The following is a 23,549-nucleotide window of genomic DNA, read 5'->3' as shown; positions in this document are numbered from 1 at the left end:
TCCAGCATTTTCCCCACTACCGATGTCAGGCTTACCGGTCTATAATTCCCCGCTTTTTCTCTACCACCTTTTTTGAATAGTGGGGTAACATTAGCTACCCTCCAATCCATGGGTACCGTTCCAGAGTCTATCGAGTTCTGGAAGATGACCAGTAATGCATCTACTATCTCTAGGGCCACTTCCTTAAGTACCCTGGGATGTAGACCATCAGGCCCTGGGGATTTATCGGCCTTCAGTCCCATCAATTTTCCTAACACCATTTTCCTACAAATACTGATTTCTTTCAGTTCCTTGCTTTCATCAGACCCTATGTTCCCCGGCATCTCTGGGAGGTTATTTGTGTCCTCCTTTGCGAAGACAAAACCAGAGTATGTATTTAGTTGGTCTGCCATTTCCCTGTTTCCCATTATAAATTCCCCTGATTCTGACTGTAAGGGACCTATGCTTGACTTCACTAATCTTTTTCTCTTCACATATCTATAAAAGCTTTTACAGTCAGTTTTTATGTTCCCTGCAAGCTTACTCTGATATTCTATTTTCCCTTTCTTAATTAATCCCTTTGTCCTCCTTTGTTGACTCCTAAACTGCTCCCAATCCTCAGGATTATTGCTTTTTCTAGCCAATTTATATGTCCTCTCCTTGGATCTTATGCTATCCCTAATTTCCCTTGTTAGCCACGGTTGAGTCACCTTTTTTGTTTTATTTTTACGCCAAACTGGGATGAACAAATTCTGTAGCTCATCCATTCGGTCTTTGAATGTTTGCCATTGCCTATCCACCGTCAACCCTTTGAGCGCCATTCCCCACTCAATCCTACCCAACTCGCTCCTCAGACCATCGTAGTTTCCTTTATTTAAATTGAGGACCCTTGTCTCTGAGTCAACTACTTCATTCTCCATCTTAATGAAGAATTCGATCATATTATGATCGCTCCGACCCAAGGGGCCTCGTACAACAAGATTGCTAATTAATCTTTTCTCGTTGCATAATACCCAGTCTAAGATGGCCTGATCTCTGGTTGGTTCCCCGACATATTGGTCCAGGAAACCATCCCGTAAACACTCCAGGAATTCCTCCTCCACAGTATTGTTACTAATTTGGTTGGCCCAATCTATATGTAGCTTAAAGTCACCCATGATGACTGCTGTGCCCTTATTGCACGCTTCTTTAATTTCCCTTTTAATGCCATCTCCAACCTCCGCCTTACTGTTTGGAGGTCTATATACCACTCCCACTAATGTTTTTTTTCCCCTTAGTATTTCTCAATTCTACCCATACAGATTCCACATCATCAGAGCTAATATCCTTCATTACAATTGTATTAATCCCTTCTTTAACCAGTAATGCTACTCCACCTCCCTTTCCTTTTTGCCTATCTTTCCTGAATATCGAATACCCCTGGATGTTGAGTTCCCAGTCTTGGCCATCCTTGAGCCACGTTTCTGTAATCCCAACCAAATCGTATTCGTTTACCTCTATTTGCGCAGCCAATTCATCCACCTTATTACAAATGCTCCTCACATTAAGACACAAAGCCTTCAGGCTTGTTTTTTTAACGCTCTTAGACCTATTAGAATTATTATTTACTGCGGCCACGTTTGATTTAAACCGTTGATTTCTCTGACTGTCACTTTTGTTTTTCTCCTTCCCATCTTTTGCTTTTATCCCTGTTTTCCTTTCCTCTGTCTCCCTGCTCAGGTTCCCAACCTCCTGCCATTTTAGTTTAAACCCCCCCGAACAGTGCTAGCAAACCTCCCCGCAAGGATATTTGTCCCGCTCTGGTTCAGGTGCAACCCATCCGACTTGTACAAGTCCCACCTTCCCCAGAAGCAGACCCAGTGATCCAGGAAGCTAAAGCCCTCCCTCCTGCACCAACTCTTTAGCCACGCATTCATCTGCTCTATCCTCCTATTCCTATACTCACTAGCACGTGGCACTGGGAGTAATCCAGAGATTACAACCTTTGAGGTCCTGCTCTTTAATCTGCTACCTAGCTCCCTAAATTCTTGTTGCAGGACCTCATCTCTCTTCCTACCTATGTCGTTGGTCCCAATGTGAACCACGACCTCTGCCTGTTCACCCTCCCCCTTCAGAATGCCCTGCAGCCGTTCAGTGACAGTCTCTGTAACAGGTGGGGCAGACGGTGGCTGAAGGGGCGGGTGGGTGGGGTGCTTGGGTTGGCGTGCGCTCCTTCCGCTTGCTCCGGGCGAAGATACTCGAGGTGTTCAGCGCCTTCCTGGATGCTTCTCCTCCACTTTGTGCGGTCTTGGGCCAGGGATTCCCAGGTGTCGGTGAGGATGTTGCACTTTTTTAAGGAGGCTTTTGAGGGTGTCCTTGAAGCATTTCCTCTGCTCACCTGGGGCTCGCTTGCCGTGTCGGAGCTCTGAGTAGAGCGCTTGTTTTGGGAGTCTCGTATCGGGCTGGTGGACGATGTGGCCCGTCCATCGGAGCTGATCGAGCGTGGTCAAAGCTTCGATGCTGGGGATGTTGGCCTGAGCGAGAACATTGACGTTGGTGCGCCTATCCTGCCAATGGATTTGCAGGATCTTGCGGAGGCAGCGTTGGTGGTACCTCTCCAGTGCTTTGAGGTGCCTGCTGTACATGGTCCATGTCTCTGAAGCATACAGGAGGGCGGGTATCATTACTGCTCTGTAGACCATGAGCTTAGTGTCGGGTTTGAGGTCCTGGTCTTCAAACACTCTCTTCCTCAGATGACCGAAGGCTGCACTGGCACACTGAAGGCGGTGTTGGACTTCAACATCGACGTCTGCCCTTGTTGACAGTAGGCTCCCGAGGTATGGAAAGTGGTCCACGTTGTCCAAGGCCTCATCGTGGCTTTTGATAATCGGGGAGCAGTACTGTGTGTATCGTGCAAATGAACCTTTTTGGGCTGATTGTGTCGCTGTGATACATATTTCACTCATGGCTCCAGCTAACAATATCTTTCTGCTGGCGCTGCACTTCCGCAGTTATCTTTGGACATAGGAAGGACATCTGAGCGGCATGAATGTTATTGAAATGACTAAGGATGAACTTGGAGTCCTTGTAGACTCAACACTCATCATAACCAACCATTACAAAGCAGCAATCAACAAGGCTAGTAGTATGTTGAACTACATAGTCAAAACAAGACAATACAAGCCACAGAATGTATGCTCTGGTTAGACCACACTTTCAGTATTGTGTCCCGTTCTGGTTGCTGAGAAACAAGGGAAATATTCAAGAACTGGAGACTCAAGGCTGGTTCCTAGTGTCCGGGGTCTACGTTATGAGGAAAGACTGAAGTGGCTTGGGCTTTTCTGCCTGGAAAAAGAGTTATCTGAGAGGGGATCTTATAAAAGTACAGGAAACTTTCTGATATCCGGCACTGACGGGACCGAGCTGGTGCCGTAACATCAAAAGTGCCGGACATACCAGAGTTAATGTTTAAACATACGGAACTGAGAAGCTCCGTGTCAGTCAACAAACCCTGTTGCTTAGCAACAGCTTCAAAACAGTCGGCTGCAGCTGCAAGCGTCTGTAGCTGAAGCTGTTGCTATAGCTACAGACCTTGCAGTGCTTGACTGGGGAAAAAAAAAGCAACGAGAACTAAAAAAAACATATAGAAAACGGCTCCTGATTTTTGTCATTAGATCGAGTATTCCGGACATATAACCTCCGGATAAACCAAATTTTCCTGTATATGGGGGGCGATTTTAACCCTCGTCGCTCAGCAGAAACCTGGCGAGCGGGCAGTTAAAGTCGCCCTGGCTCTTACTGTCCGAAAGCCCCCATGATCACAACGTCTGCAATTTTAACCTGCTCTCCTGAGCAGGCAGCAAGGACAGGCCAACGGGGTCCTTCTTTACATATGCATGTTGTGGCCCGATGACATCATTGAGGCCCGACTGTAATTTTAACTCGGGCCTGAGTGGGGAATCCCACCTGGAGTTACAATCGGGGCCAGTTACTAGCGCTATGGAAAAGGCGAATCCAAATTACTACTTTAAATTCAACAGTGGGCGTAGGGCAAGGGACAAAGGTTCAATCTAGTAAAAGGTAACTTTAGGATTGATATCAGGAGGTCCTTCATGCGGAGAATGAACGACACTTGGAATGGACCTTCGAGGCAGATTGGTGAGAGGGACCCTTTTCAGAAAATAATTAGATGCTGCAACTAGGAGGGTGGGGTTCTGGACGAGTGGGTTAAGTCATTCTTCTCTGCCAGGAACTTGCAATTGTTGAACTACAAATGCGCTGCCATGCTACACTTGAATTATGTATGATGTCAAACTGACTTGATCTTACTTGTGTAATCAATGCTATACTCCAGGCGCCAATCTCAGATTTATATCTGTATAATATATGTCCATCTGGCAGACCTGACTGATGCACTCGTTTGTGCCTTGCACTGTGCTTGGTGGACCCTCTACAGGTGCATATTTGGATAACATAACATTTTAAAAACTTATTTTGGATTTTTTTTTTTAGTTTTCAGAAGCTGAAACGTGGCTTTACACCAGCTGGAATTTTGTTACACTTGATAAGAAGCCTACATAATAAAGAGACCTGCATTTATATAGTGTCTTTCATAACCTTCAGACATCCCCAACCAATGAAGTACTTTTTGAAGTGTAGCCACTGTTGTAGGAAACGTGGCAGCCAATTTGCACACAGCAAGCTCCCACAAACAGCTGTTTTTGTTATGTTGATTGAGGGATAAATATTGGCCAGGACACAGGATAACTCCCCTAACTCTTCCTTGAAATAGTGCCGTGGGATCTTTTATGTCCACTTGAGAGAGCAGACGGGGCCTCAGTTTAACGTCTCATCCGAAAGACGGCACCTCTGACAGTGCAGCACTCCCTCAGCGCTGCACTGGGAGTGTCAGCCTAGTATTTTGTGCTGGAGTCTCTGGAGTGGGACTTGAACCCACAAACCTTCTGACTCAGAAGCAAGAGTGCTATCCACTGAGCCACAGCTGACACTCAAACACAAGCATGCATTTAACCATTTCTACCTCTTCCCATGTACATTCCTGGGTATCAAAATAAGACCAAGAAAGATTAGTAGGATAAAAGAAATTTGGGTTCAATCTATGTTCCAAAATTCATGACTTTGATAGCCAAGTGAACATTGATGTTGAAAATGCCATTGAAACAGTTCTTACGAAAATCTCCAAATCACGAAGAAGCAGCTAGTGAATTGATCCAAGGTGAAGTTCTTTAGTTGGTCTCCAGATTGGTATCAGGAAAATGACAGGCTGAGACTGCCATAGCCTATACTTACCATGAAATTCAGTCAAACAGGGCTCTTGTTCACCATAGACTCATGGCGCTTTCTCTCTCTCTACAAGCTTAAATCCAGGTTCCTCAGTCCCAGCATATCGGATACACCACCTGAATACCTCTCTCATCTGCTCCCATTCGTCCACCTGAGAGGTCATGCAGGGTCTCGGTGTACCTGGAGTGGGGCTTGAACCCCAGACCTTGTGACCGGTGAGAGTGCTATCCACTTGAGCTAAGGCTGATACCTAATGTGCCCGAGAATCAGAATTGGGACCCAACTCCTGAAATTTGTACTGCCATTTTGATGTTGGTGTGCGCTTGAAAATGTCTCGCATCCATGCAAATAGCAGCCAATGCAACCAGAAATGGACTTCTTTTTATTGAATGTTTCCGACCAAAAATTTGTTATAATAGAAGAGGAGAATAGTAATCTAACAGATCAGCCGTGTCATTTTGTGAGCGGCCTCTGGTGGTCCCTTTAAGGGTGGCTGCTTAGGCCCCTCGCCGCCTGGTACAAGAGCTCTCGCTGCGACTAATTCTACCTCAGAATTATAATTGCCGCCTTATCCACGCTATAGGACCGCGACTTGTGTCATTTAACGAGGCCCCCATCTGATTCAGGCAGTTGTCCGAGATGCCCTTCTAAAGGCCCTGGGCAAAATGGCGGCGAGCGGAAATGGGGCGGTAAATGCAGCGCCCCACTTCTAGGGCTGCTGCCGCCCGAGTTAAAGACAGCTCTGATGTATCATCTGATTTATCGCAAATCACGCTATGAGTGATCCGCTAAAATCTATTAGTGTTGTGTCAAGCGTGCGCTTTGCTGTATGTGTCATATTTACACCCTGTGACACCTTTTCCCCCCTCATACTTTGCTGATAACGTCATTTATCGCCTTAAAGCGGCGTACCCTCTGACACGCTGTGAGTAGTACTGCAGAGGATCTGCTGGTAAACATATTAAAAAGAGTATGTCAGAACTCAAGATGTCGCACACTGATGCAAATTTCTGTACCAACAACAACTTGCATTATGAAGCATTTAACATAGTAAAACATCCCAAGGCGCTGCACAGGAGCGTTATCCAAACAAAATTTGACACCGAACCGCATGAGATGTTAGGACAGGTGACCAGAAGCTTGGTCACAGGTAGGTTTTAAGGAGCCTCTTAAAGGAGGAGAGAGAGCTAGAGAGGCGGAGAGGTTTAGGGAGGGAATTCCAGGGCCCAGGGCCGAGGCAGCTGAAGGCACGGCCGCCAATGGTGGAGCGATTAAAAATCAGAGATGCGCAAGAGGTCAGAATTGGAGGAGCCGCAGAGATCTGGGAGGGCTGTGGGATTGGAGGAGGTCACAGAGATGGGGAGGGGGCGAGGCCATGATTTGAAAACAAGGATGAGAATTTTAAAATCGAGGTGTTACCGGACCGGGAGCCAGTGTAGGTCAGCGAGCACAGGGGTGATGGGTGAACGGCACGGTGCGAGTTTAACACCAGAGCCATGGGGGAAATTTTTACCCCCAAAACGGGGGCAGGGTTAAAAATAAAATAGTCGGAAACCTGCCTCCAATGCGCCCACTTCCGGTTTTAACGGAGGCGGGTTTGGGGGTTGGGTGACTAACCTGCTCTCCGGAGGCAGGTCTCGAAATTAAATATTTCAATGAGGCTGCGTGCCTCACATTTTAGCTTTCGTTTTAATTTAACCCGGCAGCAGAAGGGAGGCGTTCGGCTGGATGGAGCAGGCAATGTCTTTCCAGCACTGCTTGTGGGCCAGGAGGAGCAGGAGTGCTCCCCCCTACTCCCGCCTCTCTCCCACACCGCCCACCCCCCACCCCCACCAGGCTTGCCTGTAAAACGCATTGGGAGGGGCTTGGACACCGGGAGGGGGTCGGACGGATGGATCAGACCCCTGCGATCGGGACTCTGCGGTCCAACCGCCTCCTGATGTCCTCACCCCTCCCGATGTCCGTTAAATTCGGCATGTAACTCCAGGAAACCCGTACTTCCAGGTTTCCCGGCCTCTAAATCTCATAGGATTACGTAGGATATACGACACAGAAACAGGCCATTCGGCCCAACCAGTTCATGCTGGCGCCCCCCCTACTCCACAACCCTACTCCCATTTATTATCAGGGCCATAATGTCTGCAGTTTCTAAAACGATATTCCACAAAGAATCCCAGGAATTCTGACTTGTAACCGACCTGAGCATTGATTTCAAGAATGCAGCGCAATTACGCGTAGACTTAAAAGGATATGAATTATACTTTAGCAGCACAGTAGTGCATTATGTTTGAGAGAGTGCTATGTTGAAATAGATGGGTGTGATCCGACAGTTACAACATTGGTTTGGATTGAAATGGTCCATCAGTCCATTTAATATCATCTTACAAAACACCAACCCCACAGTCTTCCTATTACAGCGACTAGTCCGATTCCTAAACAAGTCTAGTGACCTTGTTTCAGCTGCAAGCTGTTCCATCCATATTCACATTAAGTGGAAAGCCAGTATTAAATGTTGTCCTTCTAACACATAGATTTGTCTTCAGTCCCCGCCACCGACTCCATCCCCCTCCCTGGCCGCCGACTCCATCCTCTAGCCACCGACTCCATTCCCCTCCCTGGCAACTGTCTGTCTGAGGCTGAACCAGACTGTTCGCAGCCTTGGTGTTCTATTTGACCCTGAGCTCGGCTTCCAACCCTATATCTTCCTCTATCACCAAGACCGCCTACTTCTACCTCCGTAACATTGCCCGTCTCCGCCCCTGTCTCAGCTCGTCTGCTGCTGCAATCATCATCCATGCCTTTGTTACCTTTAGACTCGGCTATTCCAATGCACTCCTGGCCGGCCTTCCGCCATGCACCCTTTGTAAACTTCAGCTCATCCAAAACTCTGCTGCCCGTGTCCTAACTCGCGCCAAGTCCCGTTCACCCATCGCCCCCCCCCCCCCCGTGCTCGCTGACCTACATTGGCTCCCGGTCCGGCAACGCCTCGATTTTAACGCCTCATCCTTGTTTCCAAATCCCTCCGTGGCCTCGCCCCTCCCTATCTCTGTATCCTCCTCTAGCCCCACAACCCTCCGAGATCTCTGTGCTCCTCCAATTCTGGCCTCTTGCGCATCCCCGATTTTCTTCACTCCACCATTGGCGGCCGTGCCTTCAGCTGCCTAGGCCCTAAGCACTGGAATTCCCTCCCTAAACCACTGCTCCTTTAAGATGCTCCTTAAAACTTACCTCTTTGACCAAGCTTTTTGGTCATCTGCCCCAATGTCTCCTTATGTAGCTCGGTGTCAAATTTTGTTTGATAATCGCTCCTGTGAAGAGCCTTGGGGCGTTTTACTGTGTTAAAGGTGCTGTATAAATACAAGTTGTGCGTTCTCTGTATATTGAGAAATGTACTGATGCTTTGCTGCCAATTTATCGTTCCAGTTTACCAATTTCCAATATAAACACAAGCGTATGGATATGGGAGAAAATGTTGCAGCTATGGTGATAATTATTAGTAATTGTGCCGAACTCTCTGTTAATTTCAGGCCCACAGTGTAGATGTTAAAATAAAAATGATTTAACACGGCCAAATTCTTCATTCAAGGTCTTGGATGTGTTGAGATGCACTCGCCAGGGTGGCGAGCCAGCTTGTTAATATTTTTAGAAACAGACCGATAACGCAGGAGTCATATTGTCCAGACAGTTTTCAGTTGATGGCACCAATAATCAGTAGAAGTGCCAGTGAAGATAAAACTAGGGAATCAGTCACATAGAAACATAGAAAACATAGAAAAATAGGAGCAGGAGTCGGCCATTCGGCCCTTCGAGCCTGCTCCGCCATTCAATATGATCATGGCTGATCCTCTATCTCAATACCATATTCCCGCTCTCCCCATACCCCTTGATGCCTTTTGTGTCGCGAAATCTATCTATCTCCTTCTTAAATATATTCAGTGACTTGGCCTCCACAGCCTTCTGTGATAGAGAATTCCACAGGTTCACCACCCTCTGAGTGAAGAAATTTCTCCTCATCTCAGTCCTAAATGTCCTACCCCGTATCCTGAGACTGTGACACCTTGTTCTAGACCCCCCCAGCCAGGGGAAACATCCTCGCTGCATCCAGTCTGTCTAGCCCTGTCAGAATTTTATACGTTTCAATGAGATCCCCTCTCATTCTTCTAAACTCTAGTGAATACAGGCCTAGTCGACCCAATCTCCTCTCATATGACAGTCCTGCCATCCCAGGAATCAGTCTGGTGAACCTTTGTTGCACTCCCTCTATGGCAAGTATACCCTTAGGTAAGGAGACCAAAACTGCACACAGTACTCCAGGTGGGGTCTCACCAAGGCCCTGTACAACTGAAAATGTGACTGAAAGCCCTTTTTAAAAAAAAAAAAAAAAAGCCTGGCATTTATTGCCCATTCCTAGTTGCGCTTGAGAAGATGATGGAACCATTGCAGTCCTTTGTAGCAATTTTATACAACTGGGAGGCTTGCTCGGCCACTTCAGAGGGCAGTTAAGAGTCAACCATGTTGCCGTGTGATTGGAATCATGTATAGGCCAGACCGGGTAAGGATAATCTGTTTCCTTCCCTAAAGGACATTAGTGAACCAGTTGGATTTTTTTACGACAATCCAACAGCTTCATGGTCACTTCTACTGGTACCAGCTTTTTTTTTTTGAATCGAAGTGAGTATTGACATCACTGTGCCGGCCAATGAGTTGGAGGCGGAGCAGGGCTTACGGCAGGACTTGCAGCAAACAGAGTCTATTTACTCAGCAAACAGATTCTATTTAAGCAGAGTCTCTACGAACTACAGCAAACGGATCTCATGACCGAAACTACAGCAAAGTCCCCCGATTAAAAGCAGGATTATTTCTGCAGTGAGTGGAGGATAGTTACATTAGACAAATTATGTGCAGAAAATCAATCCCAGTAGCTTACAGCAGAGAGGGCTCCAGGTATGATTGACGGGGCAATTACCCAATCAGCTCCATTCTGGCCGGGACTAGCGGTGTGCAGCCTTTTTTAATTTCTGTATTTAAAAAAAAAAAAATAATTAAACTGAGCTGAAATTCTCAACCTGCCATGGTGGGATTTGAACTCGCGTTCTCTGGATTACTAGTCCAGTAACACAACTCCACCCCTGGTTTGTACCTTTACAATCTTCCAAATCCCACAGGTGGTATAAACAAGCCTGAACAAAGAACTCCGTGCCTCCTTCTCCTACCTGAGGGAGGAGCCAGTAAAGCAACAAAAGCCGATTGTTACTTACAACTGTTTAGGTTGAGTCAGAACCGCCATCGTAAGTGTGGTGATGGTTATGTTGTGCATTTGTAACGGAGCAATGTGCATTTGGATTAATCTTACTTGTTTACGTCTGAATAACATTTGGTGGCTCGTGAAGATTGTAGCTAGAAATTGTTTCCTCTCTGTTTCTGCAATTTGTTTGCTGTGCATAAAATATAATTCCACAATTTAAAAATCCAACTTATGCAGCATCTTCAGGTTTGTGTAAAGATAAAATGGATAATTATTTGTGGTTTTTTTTTGCACACTTAGGACCTCAGTTCATTTGCCATGCCTTTCCTGGATGGCGATGTAGAAACTCCTGAAAAAGATGGTCCACACAAGGTATGAATTGTTGATTTATTGATTTTTATATGGTTAGCTACACTCCACCGCCTCACAGGGCCATTGCCTGATCATCGATGAGGAGCCACTCAGCAATGAGGTTTTGACCCGGTGCGTTCCGGACCTCTCTCACAGCAGACCTGTCATGCTGGCCTTGCCGGCGATGTCCACATCCCGTGAACAAACACATTTTTAAAAAAGTCCCGATTTTTAAGAATAACCCATCTCCTAGTGGGAAGGTGGTGGTGAACCGCTGTGGCCCGTGTGGTGAAGGTACTCCCACACAGCGCTAACTTTGTAGTAGCGGTTTGGTGGGCATTTCAGAGGGCTGTTGAGAGTCAACCACATTGCAGTGGGTCTGAAGTCACGTATCGGCCAGACCGGGCAAGGACGGCAGATTTCCCTCCCTAAAGGACATTAGTGAACCAGATGGGTGTGGTAAACCACGTTCACTATCGTATCACTGTTAGTAGTTAGCACTGTTCACCACTGTTCGTTATAACTGTATCACTGACCACTATTGTATCACGGTACGAGGTCGCCTCTTGCCACACTGCTATACCTGGGATGACCACCGCCGACTCCGCCTTGGCTCCACCCACCAGGCCAGGTATAAAGGTGAGCGACTGACTGGTATTCCTCCTGCTTGGATCGGATCACCCACGAGAGTGGGCTCTGTTATTTAGTCAATAAAAACCTTTAGTCACCTTCGTAACTCTTCGCCTTTTATTGGAGGAATTGATAGGTATATCAATTTTATTGACTAAATTTAATGATGTCCGACAACGAGTCACAACCGGCGGAGGAGCCACCAGCGCAGCTCCCAGGAGCACAGCCACACCAGCCAGCTTGGCTGCGAGCCCTCAGACCGCCGTACCTGGACCTGAACCCACGAGCAGCAAACTCAGCCGCAGACTTTAAACACTGGCTGGTCTGCTTCGAATCATACCTGAGAGAATCCAGCGTCCCTCAGGCATCCAAACTAAGTGTCCTGCAGGCGCAACTGAGCCCGAGAGTATACACTCTCATCGAGGACATGACTACCTACGAGACCGCCATCAACCTGCTGAAACAGAAGTACCGGACCCCGGTAAACTACATGTACGCTAGGCACCTCCTAAGATCACGGCCGCAACAGCCAGGAGAATCAGTAGCCGAATTCTCACAGGCGCTATATGCACTCGCCAGGAACTGTGACTTTAAATCGGTGTCGGCAGCCGAAAATACTGAAGATAATATCCGCGACGCATTCCTGAAAGGCCTACGGTCCGAGTACTCACGGCAAAGACTGCTGGAAGCTAAAGACCTCAGCATGGAAAAAGCTGAAGCCCTCGCTATCTCCCTGGAAGTGGCCCACCAAGATCAGGAAGCATTCACCAGGTACTGCTCGCGACCCTGGGACTCGGGCCCGACCCCTACCACAGCACCCTTCCCAGCGCCGCCCCCGGGACCTACCTCTGCGTCGGCGTCCCGGACCCGACCGGCCCCGCCACCCCCGGCACCGGCCCCGACATCGGGCATCCGCGATCGGGCCGCCGGCTGTTTTTTTTGTGGCCAGGAGAAGCACCCGAGGTCGCGCTGCCCAGCCAAGAACTCCACATGCAGAACCTGCCTGAAGAAAGGCCACTTCTCCAAGGCCTGCAGGAGCGGATCCTCAGAGGCCAGCAGTGCCGCATGCGAACTATGGGGGCGGCCATCTTTGTTTAGGGCAACTGAGGCCAGCATCCCCACACATGAGTCATGGGGGCGGCCATCTTTGATTAAGGCAACCGACCCCAATAGTGCCTCATGTGAGCTACGGGGGCAGCCATCTTCTCCGTCATTTTGCCCTACCTCGTGGGAGACGCCATTTTACTCACCACGCCCGACCGCCTCGCCCGCAGATGACAACGACTCGCTCAGCTACACACTAGCTTCCGTCACCCTGGACCAAGCCCGCCCGCACCATCTGTCCAAGTCAATGATGGACATCAAAGTGAACGGCCACGCCACGACCTGCCTGTTCGACAGCGGAAGCACGGAGAGCTTCATCCACCCAGACACGGTGAGCCACTACTCCCTCTCTGTCCTACCAACGCGCAGCCGAATCTCGATGGCATCGAGGTCCCACGCCACGGACATCAGCGGCTACTGTGTCGTGACCCTGTCGGTTAAGGGCACGGAGTATAAAAACTTTAAACTCCTCGTCCTCCCCCATCTCTGCGCTGCCGTCCTACTAGGGCTGGACTTCCAATCCCACCTCCAAAGCGTAACCCTAGCATACGGTGGACCCCTCCCCCCACTCACAGTCAACAACCAGCAAACGTTAAACCGCCCACCGCGTAACACCTGCAGCCTCTCCACCCTCAAGGTCCCGCCACCCTCTCTGTTTGCTAACCTTACCCCTGACTGCAAACCCGTCGCTACCAAGAGCAGGCGGTATAGCGCCGGGGACAGAGCCTTCATTAGCTCTGAGGTGCGGCGCCTCCTGAAAGAGGGCATTATCGAGGGGAGCAGCAGCCCCTGGCGTGCCCAGGTCGTAGTCGTAAAGACCGGCGATAAAAACCGCCTGGTCATCGACTACAGCCAGACCATAAACAGATATACCCAGCTGGACGCATACCCCCTCCCCCGCATATCTGACATGGTCAATCAGATTGCACAGTATAAAGTATTCTCGACCATCGACCTGAAGTCGGCCTACCACCAACTCCCTATCCACCCTGAGGACCGCCAGTATACCGCCTTCGAGGCGAATGGGCGCCTATACCACTTCCTTAGGGTCCCCTTCGGTGTCACTAATGGGGTCTCGGTCTTCCAAAGGGAGATGGACCAGATGGTTGACCAGAACGAACTGCAGGCTACATTCCCCTACCTAGATAACGTCACTATCTGCGGCCGCGACCGGCAGGAACATGACGCGAATCTGGAGAAATTCCTCCGTACGGCCCAACGGCTGAACCTCACCTACAATAAGGAGAAATGCGTGTTTAACACCACACGCCTTGCCATCCTCGGCTGCGTAGTGGAGAACGGAATCATCGGCCCCGACCCAGAAAGAATGCGCCCCCTCATGGAGCTACCCCTCCCCCACTGCCCTAAAGCACTTAGGAGAACCCTGGGGCTTTTCGCCTACTATGCCCAATGGGTACCCAATTACGCGGACAAAGCCAGACCCCTCCTGAAAGCCACTTCCTTCCCCCTCACGGAGGAGGCGTGCGCGGCCTTCTCCCTCATTAAGGGAGACATAGCCAAGGCCACGATGCACGCAGTGGACGAGTCCATCCCCTTCCAGGTGGAGAGCGACGCATCCGACTTCGCCTTAGCCGCCACCCTAAACCAGGAGGGGAGGCCAGTGGCCTTCTTCTCAAGGACCCTACAGGGCCCCGAGATCCGACATTCGTCGGTCGAGAAAGAGGCCCAGGCGATCGTGGAGGCAGTACGGCGCTGGAGGCACTACCTGGCAGGCAAACGATTTACCCTCCTCACCGACCAGCGTTCGGTGGCTTTCATGTTTAATAACAAGCTGAAGGGCAAAATCAAGAATGACAAGATTTTGAGATGGAGAATCGAGCTCTCCACCTACGATTATGAGATCTTGTACCGGCCAGGCAAGCTGAACGAATCCCCTGATGCCCTTTCACGAATGACATGCGCCAGCGCGCATATCGATAGGCTTCAGACCCTCCACGACCAGCTCTGCCACCCCGGAGTCACCAGACTCTACCATTTCATTAAGGCCCGCAACCTGACCTACTCCATCGAGGAGGTCAGGACCATGACCAGGAACTGCCAGACCTGTGCGGAGTGCAAACCGCACTTCTATAGGCCGGACCGAGCAAGCCTGATCAAGGCCACCCGCCCCTTCGAGCGCCTGAGCATCGACTTTAAGGGGCCCCTCCCGTCCTCTGACCGTAATGTGTACTTCCTCAACATCGTTGATGAGTACTCCCGTTTCCCCTTTGCCTTCCCCTGCCCCGACATGACCAGTAGCACGGTCATCAAGTGCCTGAATGCCCTCTTCGCCTTGTTCGGGTTCCCGAACTACATACACAGCGACCGGGGCTCCTCCTTCATGAGCGAGGAACTCCGGCAATTCCTCCTAGAGAGAGGTATTGCAGCAAGCAGGACCACCAGCTACAACCCCAGAGGTAACGGTCAGGTGGAAAGAGAGAACGCGACGGTATGGAAGGCCGTCCTCTTAGCCTTAAAGTCTAAGGGCCTCCCAACCTCCCGCTGGCAAGAAGTCCTCCCGACAGCGCTGCACTCCATCCGGTCATTACTTTGCACGGCCACTAACACCACCCCCCATGAACGAATGTTCGTTTTCCCCAGGAAGTCGACTACGGGAACCACTCTACCAACCTGGCTGACCGCCCCGGGGCCGGTCTGGCTGCGGAAACACGTGAGGGCCCATAAAACGGACCCCCTGGTCGAGAGGGTGAACCTCCTGCACGCCAACCCCCAGTACGCCTACGTGGCGTACCCAGACGGGCGGGAGGACACTGTCTCCCTACGAGACCTCGCACCCTCAGCCGATCCGGAAACACCGCCACCACCCCCCCCAACCCCAGCCCAGGTAGACGGCATGCCGGAACCCCACGAGCCCTCGCCGACCACGCAAACACCAGCATCAACACCGGATAAGGCACCAGCACCGGATAAGGCAACACCACCGCTGCGGCGATCGGAGAGGCTTACGAAGCCTCCGGACAGACTGACCTACCAGAATTGGTAGTACACTTCACCCCGCCGGACTTAATTCTAAACAAGGGGTGAATGTGGTAAACCACGTTCACTATCGTATCACTGTTAGTAGTTAGCACTGTTCACCACTGTTCGTTATAACTGTATCACTGACCACTATTGTATCACGGTACGAGGTCGCCTCTTGCCACACTGCTATACCTGGGATGACCACCGCCGACTCCGCCTTGGCTCCACCCACCAGGCCAGGTATAAAGGTGAGCGACTGACTGGTATTCCTCCTGCTTGGATCGGATCACCCACGAGAGTGGGCTCTGTTATTTAGTCAATAAAAACCTTTAGTCACCTTCGTAACTCTTCGCCTTTTATTGGAGGAATTGATAGGTATATCAATGGGTTTTTACGACAATCCGGTAGTTTCATGATCAGCATTACTGATACTGGCTTTTTATTTCAGATTTATTGAATTAATTAACTGAATTTAAATTCTCCAGCTGCCGTGGTGGGATTTGAACTCATATCTACTAGGGTTAAAATCGCCCCCCCATATACTTTTATAAGATCCCCTCTCAGATAACTCTAGTCCAGGCCTCTGGATTACTAGTCCAGTAATGTAACCACTGTGCTACCGTACCTGGGATCTTAAGCCAATTTTCTGGGGCGTGGTGAGCCAGTGGAATCTGGCACAGATGGGGCTGATGGTAGTGTGTGGCCTGCAGCCACCCTCAAGCACCATCGCCAGCAAATACCAGCCGAGTCATAAGAACATAACATAAGAAATAGGAGCAGGAATAGACCACTTGGCCCCTCGAGCCTGCTCCGCCATTCAATAAGATCATGGCTGATCTTGGGCTCAAAGCCACTTCCCTGCCCGCTCCCCATAACCCTTCACTCCCTTATCATGCAAAAATCTGTCTATCTCTACCTTAAATGTATTTAATGACCCAGCCTCCACGGCTTTCTGGGGCAGAGAATTCCACAGATTTATGACCCTCACAGAAGAAATTCCTCCTCACCTCAGTTCTAAAAGGGCGATCCTTTACTGTGAAACTATGCCCCCGAGTTCTAGATTTCCCCACGAGGGGAAACATCCTCTCTGCATCTACCTTGTCGAGCCCCCTCAGTATCTTATATGTTTCGATAAGATCACCTCTCATTCTTCTAAATTCCAATGAGTATAGGCCCAGCCTGCTCAACCTTTCCTCATAAGTCAAACCCCTCATCTCTGGAATTAACCTAGTGAATCGTCTCTGAACTATCTCCAATGCAAGTATATCCTTCCTTAAATAAGGAGACCAAAACTGTACGCAGTACTCAAGGTGTGGTCTCACCAATACCCTGTATAGTTGTAGCAGGACTTCACTGCTTCTATACTCCAACCCCCTTGAAATAAAGGCCAACATTCCATTTGCCTTTTTGATTACTTGCTGTACCTGCATGCTAATTTTTTGTGTTTCATGCACAAGGACCCCCAGGTCCCTCTGAACTGTAGCATTTTGTAATCTCTCTCCATTTAAATAATAATTTGCTTTTTTATTTTTCCTGCCAAAGTGGATAACCTCGCAATTTCCCACATTATACTCCATCTGCCAAATGTTTGCCCGCTCACTTTGATTCTTTGAGTCTTCGACGTCCCATTCAGATCTGCATACATTAACTTCCCTCAACAACACGGTGTGGGACGAGAGTTACATGTAGGCCAGATTGGGTAGGGTGGCAGTTTCCCTTCCCTGAAGGACATTAGTTGGATTTTTTAAAAACATTCCTGTAGTTTCCATGGTCCTTTGCTGGTGCCAGCCCACAAATTACCAGACCCATGTTGACTTTAAATAAAGTGTTCAAAACAAGACCAGCATCATTTATCTGGAATACTTGATTACTGAGGGAAAATTATGAGTACTTAGCCATGAATTGGTGCTTCTGATTTCTACAATTTGATTTGGATTTTTTTTGTGTGTGTGTGTGAGATTTAATGTGATACTTAATGGTGGCGGGGGGGGGGGGGAAACAGAGAAAAAAGTGTTGGTAATGAACCGGGAATGTCCTAGGCACAACTGAGAAAGGCAAAATGGTGGCATCATTATGTTCAAAACTAAGAATGAGCTACCTGACACTTTTGACCAGACGAGCAAAACGTGGAGGTGGTCATTATCAAATTTAACTGAAGTATCTCGGGCACAAGTCGTTGCTGAGAGGTTGAAGGGAATATTATTTTCCTCTCTGATTTCCCGAATCAAGGTTCTTGTTTTATTTTTGTCTCCTCATGTCTCAGCACTTTAATGTTATTCGGTTTACTTACCACTAATGCGCATGCAAAAAAAATGAGACTGCTGTCTGCGGGTGAAATGGATTTTGCGTGCATTAATACTGCTGCCGTTTGCAGTGGGAGAAACGGCTGTACGAGCCACTTTTTATCTTGGCAAATAAAACTGATTTTATTGAATGCAATAGGATACGCGAAGAAAAATTTTGTGCTGCTTAAGCTGACTGTTGGGGAATGGAACAATTTCCATTTTGAGCATCCAGTGTAGGTTACAGCGTAACCGGATGCAGAGTAAAGCTCTCTGTAGAAAAGAGAAGGCGGTGGAGTGACCTGACAGAGGTCTTCAAAACGCTGAAAGAGTTTGATGAGGTAGATGTGGAGAAAATGTTTCCACTTTTGGGGAGTCCAAAACCAAAGGTCATCAATATAAGATAGTCACCAACAAATCGAATAGGGAATTCAGGCGAAACCTCTTTACTCTGAGAGTGGTCAGGATGTGGAACTCGCTACCACAGGGAGTAGTTGAGGCAAAGAGCATAGATGCATTTAAGGGGAAGCTAGATAAACACATGAGGGAGAAAGGAATAGAAGGATCCCCCGATAGGATTAGATGAAGAGATTTGGGAGGAGGCTCGTGTGGAGCATAAACACCGGCTTGGACCAGTTGGGCCAAATGGCTTGTTTCTGTGCTGCAGACTCGATGTAACGATGGACTCTGCCCCAACAGTGTGCTTCAGCCCCAGTCTCGGAGAAAGGCAATTGGATAGAGTCTGCCCAAACTCATTTCACATGGAACTATCACAGCCAGCAGACAGAGGAGTCTTTTATCCCATCTGAACGGCAATAGATTGGGAAAAGGGGAAGTGCAACGAGACCTGGGTGTCCTTGTGCACCAGTCGCTGAAGGTAAGCATGCAGGTGCAGCAGATGGTTAAGAAGGCAAATGGTATATTGGCCTTCATAGTGAGAGGATTCGAGTACAGGAACAAGGATGTCTTGCTGCAGTTGTACAGGGCCTTGGTGAGACCACACCTTGAGTATTGTGTGCAGTTTTGGTTGCCTTATCTGAGGAAGGATGTTCTTGCTATGGAGGGAGTGCAGCAAAGATTCACCAGACTGATACCTGGGATGGCAGGAATGACGTATGAGGAGAGATTGGGTCGATTAGGCTTATATTCGCTAGAGTTTAGAAGAATGAGAGGGGATCTCATTGAAACTTATAAAATTCTAACAGGACTAGACAGACTAGATGCAGGAAGGATGTTCCCGATGGCGGGAGAGTCCAGAACCAGGGTCACAGTCTAAGGATAAGGGGTAAGCCATTTAGGACAGAGATGAGGAGGAATTTCTTCACCCAGAGAGTGGTGAACCTGTGGAATTCTCTACCACAGAAGGCAGTTGAGGCCAACTTATTAAATATATTCAAGAGGGAGTTGGATAGATTTCTTAAGGCTAAAGGGATCAAGGGATATGGGGAGAAAGCAGGGACAGGGTACTGAATTTGGATGATCAGCCATGATCTCATTAAATGGCGGAACAGGCTGAATGGCCTACTCCTCCTATCTTCTATGTTTCAGTCTGGGCCGGATTTGAAAAATAGATCCCGGAGGTGAAGGGACTGTATCTAACCGCCCCCTCCCACCCCCAGCTTCTGAACAATGTTTACAATAACATTTTCTGTGTATGTTGTGTATGTTGACTCGAACGTCTGCATTATGATCATTGGGGCTGTTTTCTCAAGGTGCTGCTTCCTTACTGATTTAAATTTCAATAGTTTTCTTTTAAATTGGTCATTATCTTTTAATTATTCACCAATCCTGATGAGTTTTAAAAACATGACCCCAGTTTTAGCTTATTCCCCAATCACATTTCAGCAACAAAAAACAATCTGGAATCTGCTATGATAGTTCCTCATCCATTCCACTCTATCCCCATCAACTATGATAATTCCTCACCCATTCCACTCTATCCCCCATCAACATCAACTATGATAGTTCCTCACCCATTCCACTGTCTCCCCACCCATCCCCCAAGTAAAAAAAAGTCACAACATCATAAACATTAAACATTCACAAACAAAATCACTGACTTGCTGATAAAACTGACCCCTACAACCTTTTGTTCTTGTTTTCTATAAAGACATAAAGGATTCTGCCTGCTCCCTGATGATCCTGCGTACTCCCTATTTCACAGTCCCTCATTTCTTGATGCCTATCCAGGCAGTAACTACCCACATTTGGAGGCTCGGTGCAAGACTCCTGATGTAAACAAATAGAATGCTGCTCCGCTGAAATCTGTCTCCAGTGTAAAAGGTCTACAATATCCCGGAGCCATCGTGCAGCAGTTGGGGTTCCGATGCATGCTTATGTATCGAATCCCATCTTCAATTAACTCCCGTGCACTCTTGGGGAGCGGGAAGAGGGTCAGAAATATTTTTGGCAACCTAATGATGGAGGGAAAGGGAGAGAAATCCTGAGAGAGTGAAGGGGGAGACATAGAGTGACGAAGACCTTGATAAGTGGGGAGCGGGGTGGGGGGGTGGGGATTGTGGACTGTGGAAGAGGGGAACTAGAAGAAAGTGACTCTGTTGTTGTGGTAATGGAGAGTGAGCACCTGTTGAAAGGACAAGGCACTGTTGTTTGGGGAGGGGGGTGGGTGGAACATAGTGACCCTGTTGATGCAGGGAGGTGAATAGTGTCACCCCATGTTGCGCAGGGAGAAAGGGTAAGAGAGGTGGATAGAGATGCTCAGTTGTGCAGACGGATCTCTGGTTCTGTTACAAGTAGAAGGGGCAATTGCTATCTCTTCTTGGGCAGTCCCTCGGAACCGAGGATGACTTGCTTCCACATTAAAAATGAGTTCTCAGGTGACTGATGAGTCCAATGCGGGACCTACAGTCTCTGTCACAGGTGGGGCGGACGGTGGTTGAAGGGGCGGGTGGGTGGGGTGCTTGGGTTGACGTGCGCTCCTTGCGCTTGGCTTCCGCTTGCTCCCGGCGAAGAGACTCGAGGTGTTCGGCGCCTTCCTGGATGCTTCTCCTCCACTTTGTGCGGTCTTGGGCCGGGGATTCCCAGGTGGGGATGTTGCACTTTTTCAAGGAGGCTTTGAGGGTGTCCTCGAAGCATTTCCTCTGCCCACCTGGGGCTCTCTTGCCGTGTCGGAGCTCCGAGTAGAGCGCTTGTTTTGGGAGTCTCTTATCGGGCATGCGGACAATGTGACCTATCCTTCGGAGCTGATTGAGCGTGGTCGAAGCTTCGATGCTGGGGCTGTTGGCCTGAGTGAGAACACTGACGTTGGTGCGCCTATCCTGCCAATGGATTTGCAGGATCTTGCGGAGGCAGCGTTGGTGGTACCTCTCCAGTGCTTTGAGGTGCCTGCTGTACATGGTCCATGTCTCTGAGGCATACAGGAGGGCGGGTATCACTACTGCTCTGTCGACCATGAGCTTAGTGCCAGGTTTGAGGTCCTGGTCTTCAAACATTCTCTTCCTCAGGCGACTGAAGGCTGCACTGGCACACTGAAGGCGGTGTTGTAGTGTCCTCCTCAAATTCGGTTGCCCTCAAAAGTTTGTCACCATACTCCGCCTGCTTCACGACGACATGCAAGCCGTGATCCTGACCAACAGATCCACCACAGACACAATTCATATATGGATCGGGGTCAAGCAAGGCTGTGTCATCGCACCAACGCTCTTCTCGATCTTCCTTGCTGCAATGCTCCATCTCACCCTCAGTAAGCTCCCCGCTGGAGTGGAGCTAATTTACAGAACAAATGGGAAACTGTTCAACCTCCGTCGCCTCCAGTCCACATCCAACGTCATTCCATCCTCTGTTGTCGAATTACAGTATGCAGACGACGCTTGCGTCTGCGCACACTCGGAGGTCAAACTCCAAACCATTGTCAACATCTTCACCGAAGTGTACGAGAGCATGGGCCTTACACTAAACATCCGTAAGACGAAGGTCATCTACCAACCTGCCCCCGCCACACAGTACTGCCCCCTCGATTATCAAAATCCACGACAAGGCCTTGGATAACGTGGACCACTTTCCATACTGTCAACAAGGGCAGACGTCGACGACCAAGTTCAATTGCTATGGAGGGGTTTTAGGGCACCCACACTATAAAACAGCACATCCGCCAACTTGCTATAAGCAAAGCCACTAGTGTGCAAAAATTCTGAAGAAAGAATTTGCAATTGTACAGTGCCTTTTCACAGTCTCGGGGACACCACAATGTGTTCTACGTGAAAATGAATTACTTTTTGAAGTGCAAACAGAGTTGACCCCTGTGTGTTTTTTTTTTGGTGGTGGTGGTTTAGTTCAGGGACAAATATTGGCCGGGACCTCGGGAAGTCCCTGCTGTTCGCTGCGTAAGTGCTGTGGGGTCTTTGATGTCCACAGGAACCAGCAGATGGGGCCTCAGTTTGACGTGTCATTAAACTGCCGCGTCTCGAACAATGCAGCACTGAAGTGCCAGCCTAGATTACATGCTCGAGTCTCTGGAATGGGGGGTTTGAAGCCATGACCTCCTGACTCAGAGGCGAGAGGTGCTGCCAACAGAGCCAAGCTGACACTTAATTGTAATGCACGACTGGGCAGCTTTTTAATAAGGGCACTCGACTGCACAAAGCACTTTTATCGCAGTCATTAGTTCCAATCTATCTTTATTAGTTGTGAGTGTTTGGAATTTACCTTTAGGATTTGCCCTTGCAATTAAAAGAGGCGAACCTGAAATTCATGTTTCTCCAGTTTATAACTGAAATTCAAACCATTATTAAAACAAAGTTTCTAGTCTTCAGTCCCAAAAACACACATCTTAGTGACCAATGGGTGACGCCTTCCTGCTGCAACGTAAAACCTGTTGCGTCAAAAGTCTGCGAGCAAATGACAAATCTAGACTGCAATTTCTTTTAACGGCAAACTCGTTCCCTTCATGCGTGCTGCTCATCTCCCATAATGATCTCCTCCGGGTAGCCTGATCTGGGTGACCAAATTCTTCTCGACCGCTGTGAATGCTGCTCTGTGTTCAGGTGCCAAGAGGTTGGGTTTTAAGTGGAACAAGTTGGGTTCTGCCAAATTTCCAGTCCGCTCAACTGGTTGGCTATTGACGGAATGCACCCGACCGAGACAGGCAAGCTCATGTGACAGCCGTCCCTGGCATGGAGAGCGGCACTGTGTTGCAAGTTCAATCAATGGTAATCTTGAGGAGAGTAGTCCCTCAGGTGACACCTAAATAATAACACAGATCAGCGTTTCGATCTCCAATTTTGTTGGCGCAGGCACGATGGGCTGAATGGCCTCCTTCTGTGCTGTATCATTCTCTGAGTCTATCATAATTTATAATATTTTTTATTCATGCTTACTTTCCATTCTTGCCAAGCTGTACCGAGGAGAGCACGTGGAGATTGCAGCTACAACACATTGTGGCCTTCATTCTATACAGCTCTTTGTCAATATTTCAATAATTCAATCTTTTATTCAATTTTGGCTTTTGGAGATGCTGGACTGTTATACATTCAGGTGGGTTATTGACTTGAATAATAATTGTTGGGCGTCCAGCTGCAGTTTAAAATTTCACAACAGTAATTCCACTCCTCCTCCTCCTCCCCCTCAGTACTTCACTCCTTCTCCTTATCGCAGTCCCATTCAGTGCATTATTTCCTCATCAGGCTTCTGCTGTTGAGTTTTTCTAGCTAACACGTGCTCAGTATCCTGGTTCT

The 23,549-nt window shown here is 48.6% G+C and overlaps 1 protein-coding gene across 5 annotated transcripts in view; it reads left to right on the top strand.

The window, feature by feature from the left end:
- Positions 1-23,549, top strand: part of LOC147116981 (5'-AMP-activated protein kinase subunit gamma-2-like) — a 564,967-nt gene that overhangs the window by 136,777 nt on the left and 404,641 nt on the right. For all 5 annotated transcript variants that reach the window (XM_085987492.1, XM_085987491.1, XM_085987493.1 and 2 more), the window contains exon 2: positions 10,808-10,879. In XM_085987492.1, coding sequence (XP_085843618.1) covers positions 10,808-10,879 — 72 coding nt within the window. The remainder of the gene's footprint in view (positions 1-10,807; positions 10,880-23,549) is intronic.

Source organism: Somniosus microcephalus, chromosome 5, assembly GCF_052327205.1.
Source record: "Somniosus microcephalus isolate GS21.2 chromosome 5, FLI_Smic_1.0, whole genome shotgun sequence".
Classification (NCBI taxonomy): domain Eukaryota; kingdom Metazoa; phylum Chordata; class Chondrichthyes; order Squaliformes; family Somniosidae; genus Somniosus; species Somniosus microcephalus.
The sequence above is the reverse complement of the archived record's forward strand: the minus strand, read 5'-3'. Positions and strand labels throughout refer to the sequence as shown.